The sequence below is a fragment of the Octodon degus genome, unplaced genomic scaffold (genome assembly GCF_000260255.1).
Source record: "Octodon degus isolate 3935 unplaced genomic scaffold, OctDeg1.0 scaffold00129, whole genome shotgun sequence".
NCBI lineage: Eukaryota > Metazoa > Chordata > Mammalia > Rodentia > Octodontidae > Octodon > Octodon degus.
Window position 1 is genome coordinate 393,631 of NW_004524705.1, and position 8,603 is coordinate 402,233.

Consider the following 8,603-nt stretch of genomic DNA (forward strand, 5'->3'; position numbering starts at 1 on the left):
GTTTTCCTTTGAATGTGATCTGCTTCTTTTCTCTAGTGGCTTTCAGTAGATTATTCTTGTGCTGATTTTCTGGGATCTTGACTATTATATGTCTCCGTGTGTTTTTAATTGGGTTGAGGTTAGTTGGCGTTCTGATTGCCTGGTGTACTTAAGGTCCTGAGTTCAATGCCCAGTACCTTTAAAAAAAATTTACTAAACAAAAGTAGTGGGAATTCAACAATAGTTGCCATATTGCACAATGCTATCTTCCAATTAGTTGTTTAGGGTACCAGATACAAACTTGTAAAACTGGTTTTAAAAAAAGTTATAAGAAATTAAAAAGAAAAAAATTAGAATAAAAAGAAAATAATTTTAAGCATTAACTGCTCCTTTCAAAAGGCCAGCAGAAATTGGCAGCACAATTAACCGAGTCATCCTGCATATAGACTTAAATATATCTTTTTCCCTTCTTTCTTGTCCTTTTCCTCATCCCAGTTTTACCTTCCCACTGAACAAAATTCAGAAGCATTTATTCAGATCTTTTGCCCATTTTTTATTGGGTCATTTGATTTGGGCAGTTAATAAATTTAATTCTTTAGATATTTTAGATGCTAGTCCTCTATCAGAATAGTGCCTGGAGAACTTCTTTGCATTCTTTAGGTTGCCTCCTCACCCTGCTGGTGGTTCACTTTGCTGTTCAGAAACTGATGGAAGATGTTCTGACGGGCTTGGCTGTTCCTCCAGGACAATGGTGCTCAGCCATGGAGAGCTACAATGAGACCGTCACCACAGACTTCATTCTGCTGGGCCTCTGGCCTGAGTTCCGCCACCTCGGTGTCCTCATCTCCCTCATTCTTCTGGTCTACCTGCTGGCTGTCATGGGCAATGCTGCCCTCATCCTCCTCATCCTGTGGGATGCCCGACTCCACACCCCCATGTATTTCCTGCTCCGCCAGCTGTCCTTCATTGACTTCACCTTGATCTCAACTACTGTCCCCAAGATGGCCTCAAACTTCTTCTCAGGGAGGAGAACCATATCCCAGGGTGGCTGCGGAGCCCAGGTCTTCAGCAGTCTAACTCTGGGGATTGCCGAGTGCCTCCTGCTGACCTTCATGTCCTATGACCGCTACGTCGCTGTCTGTAAGCCCCTGAGGTACTCGGTCCTCGTGAGCCCCAGCCTCTGCACCCAGATGGTCGCAGCGTCCTGGGCAGGAGGGGCAGTCACATCCCTCGCTCACACAGCCTATGCCATGCACTTCCCCCTCTGTCGCCCCAGGGTGATCCCACACTTCCTCTGTGAGGTCATGGCCCTCCTGAAGCTCACGTGTGAGGACGTTTCTGCGTACGTGAAGGCAGTGGTCGCGTCCAGCTTTCTGGTGGTTCTCATTCCCCTGAGTCTCATCCTGGCCTCCTACACCCTCATCCTCCTCACTGTCCTCCACATGAACTCCCCTGAGGGCAGGAGCAAGGCTCTGGCCACATGCTCCTCCCACCTCTGCGTGGTCACCCTCTACTTTGGCCCCGCCATATTGGTTTACATGAGGCCTGGCTCCTCTGAGACGCCCAAATTAAACCAGTCTCTCTTTATGTTTAATGCCATCCTTACCCCTATGCTTAATCCTCTCATTTATAGCCTGAGAAACAAGGATGTCATGGCAGCTTTAAAGAATACCATCCTTAGGAGACGCCCCCTACAAAAGATGGAAAACCACTGGGAAAGCTACAGTTGATTATGATTTTATGTTGGCATATTTCTTTCAGTTACTTTTAGGAGATTTAGAACTTGAAAAGCTCTATCATGAATCCTACAGATATATTACTAGGAGGGGAAAGCCACGCAAGGAAACTTACCATGTTCAGAACTTTGCTCTCTTTGAAGCTACCTAGCGCTGCAGCTGTTTCGTGGCTCCGCAGTTTCTTTCTTGCCCCCTGTAACCTGAGAGAACGCCCAAGCACCCAGGATGCCTGGCTGTGGTACACTTTGGGGCACCAAGCCGCCCTGTAACCTGTGATCCTACCTTGCTAACAATGAGAAGCCTTGCAGGCTGTCCCGTCCTGCCTCTGCAAGCCCTGCTTATGCCTCATACGAAACTTCTGGATCACAGACACACAAGTCATTATGCTTCTGGAGGAAAAAGAGTAAAACTTGCGCTTTCTTGGACTCAACAAGTATTTTGTGTGTGTGCTTCTTGTCAGTTTGTACTCATTATTGTGCCTCTAATAAGACCATATGATCGTGTATGTGTGTGTGTGTGTGTGTGTGTGTGTGTGTGAGTTTAGTACAGGGTCTACAGGGTCTCAGTAGATCACACTAGATCAGACTTGTAATGATCCTCCTTTTTCAGCCTCCTAAGTGCTGGGATTGCAGGTGTGTGGCACCACGCCCAGTCTCAGTCACCCTCTCAACAGGCCCTGGGGGTGGGGGCAGGCCTGCATGGCAGGCCAGGGCTTGAACCCTGGCCGCTGAGCTCTGCCAAAGCAGGCGCTTTAGTCTGCTGAGCTATCTGGCCAGCCAAGACCACATGATCTTTTCCTGAGGCCCAGGATGAAGCAACAGCACCTACCTGCCAGCGCTGCTGTGGGCACTCAGTCAGATGAAGGCTGTGAGCCCTTCAAACTAACGCAGTCAAGGGCGTGAGTGCCAGTACAGACCGTGATTTGGAATCAGGCTATAAACGTGAGACAGCACAGCTTCCTAATCAGGCTATAAACGTGAGACAGCACAGCTTCCTAATCAGGCTATAAACGTGAGACAGCACAGCTTCCTAAGGCCTTCTAGGAAGGCTGTAATGATTTTAGGAACCATAATTATTTTAGGCTGAGTATCTAATCACTGGAAGTTAAAGTCAGGCTAGTCAAGGATGAGACAAAGCATACACACACTCTCTAGAATATAGACTAAAGTGCAATTTTTACCTAAAATGTAAGAATGTAAAGCTGGCACTTTCTGAAAAGCAATGCAGCAGTCAAACCTGAAGACTGTGCTGTGGCTTGCATCTGAAAAGCTCATGTGTGGAGCACTCAGTCCACTGTGCAGCAAGCCTGAGGGGTGCAGCTGCAGGAGGTGGCTGGGTCACAGGGCCAGGGCATCGTAAGGGTCACAGGGGTCATTGAGTCCTACAGGCCATGACGTCATCTGCAGACTGACCCTCCCAGGCTGCCATCGACTGACACTTCAAAGTCTATGAAGCAAAATAAACCTTTTCTGTATTAAATTGATTGTTTTCAGGTTTTGTCACAGCCACAGAACGCTAACACATGCTTACTGTACAGAGAACAGTACTGTACCAGCACTGCAGCCCCTGGCTTGCACCTACTGTCACATGCTGGAACATGGGTGATGCTCACTAAAGACATGCCACTCAGGGAGGCCCGGGAAGGACACCACCCTGGAGATCTGTACGGATGACTGCAGCACAGAGCCCAGTGCGACGCAGCACACCACAGGCCCTGCCCTTGCTCTGTACACGAGGGCCGCCTTAAACAGAACAGCCATCTTTCCCTCCCCCAGGCTTGATTTGGCTTCTCAATATGAAGTTTATATTTGGTGGGTGGCTTTGATTTAGTGAATTAACCATGATTGACTTAGTATTTTAGAAGCAGACCAACATCACTGCCCTCGGTTACTACTCCTACTGTATCTTCATGTTCAGTTCTTTGTCCCAACATCACTTGAGGACAAGGTGGCTTGATATTTACCACAATAAATGTGTCACAAATAGTGCAGCTGGCTCTTCAACTAACAGGTCATCAGCATCCTCATCTGCGTAACAGTGGTCGTGGCATGTCAACACTTTTAGGTACCTCGCTAGAGAATTTTCAGCTGCCCTCATGATGAGAATCCCTTTGTTTGTCTGTCTGTTTGTTTGCTTGTTTGTTTTTTGCAGTACCAGGGATTGAACTCAGGGCCTTGCACTTGCCAGGCAAGCACTTATTCTACTGAGCTATCTCCCTGGCCCATAACGAGAATTTTTAATAAATTATTCTATCATTTTTCTTCATATCAATTACAACAATATTGGTACATCTTTATGCAGCACATTATGGCAATTTCATACTTGTTCACAGTGTGTAATAATCAAGGAAATAAGCTCTTCCATCTTTTCAACAGTTAATCTCTGTTGCGTGTTGGATATGTCACACCTTTTAGTTGTCTTGGAATGTCTCGCGGACTTCTGGGACCAGTGCTCACTGCCATGTCTCCAGAAGGCCACATCTGAGCTCCAGCACATTATCAATGACTGCCTCTCCTCTTGCCTCCCACTCCTGCCTCAATGACCCTGTGGATACCCTTCTTCTGTGGGGCAGACCCTTTAGCTTGCATGCAGGAGTGAGAAGCTATGATACTTCTCCATCCGGGCTTCATTTCCTAACATACTGACCTCCAGTTCTGGCCCAGTTGCTGCATGTGAGCAGATTTCATTTTTGTGACTAAAAAGTCCTCACTGTGGACATGTACAACAGACTGGTCTTCATCTCTTAATGGACAGAGAGCCTTGTTGATTCTATACCTTAACTACTGTGTTGAAATAGTGATACAAGGGGCCGGGGAGATGGTTCAGTGGAATAAGCGCTTCCCTGGCAAGTGCAAGGGTCTGAGTTCAATCCCCAGTTCTGCCAAAAAAAAAAAAAAAAAGATGGAAAAGAAAAGAAATAGTGCAATAGTAAACATCAGAGGATAAATATCTCTGTGGTATCAAGATTTCACTTTCTTGGGTCAGATCTCTAGTAGTAAGATAGTATTTCTATTTTTAGCTTTTTGAGACATTTCCACAGGATCAGTTGATTTGATGATTACCATGATAACTGTGTCATGAAGAGTGTAGCACTCATCTCCACAGCAGTTATCCACCGTAGCTCTAATCCCTACATTCCCCCCACTGTGCTGGGCCTGCCCTCACTCCACCTCTGCACCAGGCCTTTCCCGTTTCTCTCTGTGGAGCCATGCTGCAGTGGGACGGCATCGCACAGTGGTTCTGAGTCGCCCTCCCTGGTGAGTAGGGTGCGGAGCATTGTTCAAAATGGTTGGCCGTGCGCACAGCCTAGTTTTTGAAGTGTCTATTCAGCTATTTACCTTGTTTTAAAAATGAATTATTTTGTTTTTCTTGTGATTGGGTGCTGTTGAAGGATTTTTAACTATTATTTTGGTTCTGTTTCTATTCTACATATTGTTACCCTTTCAGATTGTTTGCAGATGTTTTCTCCCACTCTCTAGGTTGTCTCTCAGCTCTGCAGCTTCCTTGCTGTGCAGAAGCTTCTTAGTTGGACGTAATCCACTTGTCTGCCATCACTTCTGCTGCCTGTGCTCTGGCCCTTACCCTCAGGAACGTTCCTCATGTTTTCCTGTGAAATCTCATGTTAGAGGTTCTACAGTTAGGCCTTCAGCCTTCTTTCTGATGGCTTCTGCGTACACCTGAGGAAGCTACCTGGCTAATGCTCAGCTTGTGCACCTCCAGCTTCCCCACATCACTTGCTGAGAACGCTGAAGACGCGGTCTCTTCGGCCTTTTCTGTTCCTGATGCATTTCTCAAGAGCAGTTTGCTATAGGGACATAGATTACTTCTGAGTGCTCTGTTCTCTTTCGTTGGTCTATGTTCCAGTTCTTATTCTAATAACAGGATTTTTTGGCTTCTATATTTTCTAGAATATTGTGAAGCCTGTTATTGTGATTGCACCAGTTATATGTGAGGTTGCTTGGTTTTGTTGGTTTTGTTCAGGATAATTTAGGCCCTTCTGGGCCTTGGGAAATGGTTTAACATGAATTTTAAGATTGTTGATTTTTCTTGCTGTGCCAAAAGCTGTAGGTGTCACGATGAGGACAGCAGTGACTCTGTGATGGCCTTGGGTTCCTGTCTTAGTTACCTTCTCATTGCTTGGACACAAACCTTGACGTCCACGACTCAGAGGAAAGCTCTGTCTTGGCTCATAGCTTGCAGAGGTTTCAGTCCGTAGTGTTCCAGCACTGAAGCAGGGTGGCAACAGTGGGGGCAAATCGCGGAAGAGCTTCCTCAAGGCATGATAGCAGGGAGCAGGACAGGTAGAGGAGGAGGGAGAGAGACCCCTCCAGAACGTGCCCAGTGACCATCTCCTCAACCCAGCCTTCACCTCCCAACACTGTCTTCAGTTACAAGCCCATCTGTGGATCAATCCAGTGATGAGCAGCATACCCTGGGATCCAATCACTTCCAAAAGCCACACAGATGGGCATATGAGGTTTTGGTTTAAGCCACAGTAATGTGTTCACTACCAGTGTACAAAATGCCTCTATTTATTTATTTATTTATTTGGTACAGGGTCTCTTTACACAGCTCAGACGCAGAGTGATCCTGCTCTCTCAGCCTCCCCAGCGCTGGGATTACCGGCGTGCGCCACTACACCTGGTTTTGGTGGCTGGAACGGTGCGACGAGAATTCTGGAGCTGTCATGGCTCATGGTACTTGGAATGGAACCCAGGTCCTTTCACTTGCCAGGCAGGCACGTAGATTGCTGAGCTATCTCCCCGGCCCAAATGCTGCTGGTTTTGTACACTGATTTTTTTCATCTTGCAACTTTACTGATTTTTTTTATTCAGTATAAGAAGCTACCTTTTTATTAGCATGTGTCATGGAAATATACTTATCATTTTGGAAATTAAGGTCATGTATTTAACATATTTTAATCCTTAAACAATGAAGCGAGGGCAAGGAGAAAAGCTAGGAAACATGGCAGGGGCAAAGCCATATATTTATATGCATAAGATGGTTAAGACAATGATCCTGAGAATCTTCAGCATGTTTTTGAAACTAGCAGTTAATTGGTAGGATTCTCACCCTGACTAGCTATATGTGTGGATACCTGTGAACCAGGCAACTGCACTGAAGAGAGCAATGTGTAATACTAGGGTCATGCTTGGAGTGCCTGGCATTCTGGTCTTCTGAATACATACTGCTTGTCATGTCATACCAATTACTGCCATACTGTCTCTCAAGTAAGTGTTTGTTTTTAAAAAAGGGTAATAAATGAAAATAAGAAACAAGAAAAAAGATGTCATAGGATTGTCCTGCTACAATGCTGTATATGGTTAGATTTCTAAATTTCTGTGTGAAAATATATTAATTGTTTATTCCTATTTTTTTTTCATTTTTTTTCACATTCTGTAGGGATTTAAACTTTAACATATCAATACTTGATGGAAAATACCTGTTCCATGTTATGTCTAAGATGTTTGACATTCAGACAGATAGTGAGATTAAGCTCAACTGCCTATGTTTATAGGATAATAATATCATTAAGTTTCTCTTCTGGAGGGTGAACAACTTAAGTTTGCAGACAAAGAACTAGAGAAAAAGAGAGCTGCGAGGACAGCCAACATTTTGGCCCTAGCCTTTCAAGGTCATTGAGGACTCAGGACATAAGAGAACCTGTACTATAACATCATGTAACTTAGTAGTGTCCCAAATTTTCTGATCAAGGAGATTATGGGGGTCACAGAGGAAAGTGATCAATGATGTAGAGTATGCCTAAAGAGAATTACATGGAGTGGAAGTGTTCTCTCAGGCTTTCACAGAGAGCAAATTGGTCAAGCAATGGCCATGATTCAGGCACATGACTGACACTGAAAAAGGATTTACAAACTGCAATACAGGGTTTCAAGGTAAATCCTGAGGGGATTTGACTGATCTTGGCAGATAAAAAGTTGCATTTCTTGTCATATAGGTCTTGCTTTATCTTTGTCTTAACCATTGAGCAGAAAAGTATAAAAACAAAGTATAAAAAGTAAAGCCATATTAATATGCTAAGCTGCAAAATGCTCAAGTCAACAACTTCTGACACTGCCAGTCTTACGGAAAACCCACTACTATTATAGACTACTGGACTATATTGGATTATTTGGCTGAATTCATGCATGTACAATATTTAAATGGCAATGGAATACCCATCTCTGATAAAGCTAAAAAAAAGGGGGGGGATACAAATGAAGGACCATTTCACATCTGTATATACAAAATAGGTAGGATAGATATACAGCTACTTTCTCTTAATTCACTGAGAAGAAAGATTTGTACTAATAGTGTTTATGGACAGGATAACATGTCTGCATCTTGTACTATGAATAACCACTACAAAGACAGCAATATGCAATGTATTAATTATTGAAACTGTCCTACTAATCAGCTTTGAAACCATCTCACTGTTATTTATTTCTCAATAAAATTAATAAAAAGACCCAGAGCGCAGGCCGGGCCAGTGAGTGAGACCACCGGGCCATGGGATCCTGAATAGACCCAGAGCGCAGGCCCGGCGGGTGATTGAGACGAGGCCGTGGGATCCTGAACAGACCCAGAGCGCAGGCCCGGCAAGTGAGTGAGACAACCCGGGGCCCACTGGATCCTCATTTGACCAAGGCTGCAGGCCCAGCAGGGAACCCATTAGCAGAATTCCCTGCAAAGACACTAGAGGCAAGACCCACCCAGCTGACTCAGGAGCAGAACATCTTGCCAGAGAGACACAAAGGGTTCAACTCTAACGCCTACAACAGAAAGAAGTGGAGCACACAGCCAGAACCAAACAACACCCACCTGGAGGAATCTGAACTTCATAGATCCGGACCTGGTGCTAAGGTAATAACTCTATCTAAGCTCTAC

At 45.0% G+C, this 8,603-nt stretch overlaps 1 protein-coding gene across 1 annotated transcript; it reads left to right on the forward strand.

Annotated features, from left to right (window-relative positions):
* The first annotated feature begins 740 nt into the window (after positions 1-740).
* Positions 741-1,709, forward strand: LOC101572991 (olfactory receptor 2L2-like). The gene has a single exon (XM_004640954.1). It carries the CDS (start codon positions 741-743, stop codon positions 1,707-1,709), a length of 969 nt encoding a protein of 322 aa, XP_004641011.1.
* The last annotated feature ends 6,894 nt before the right edge of the window (positions 1,710-8,603 follow it).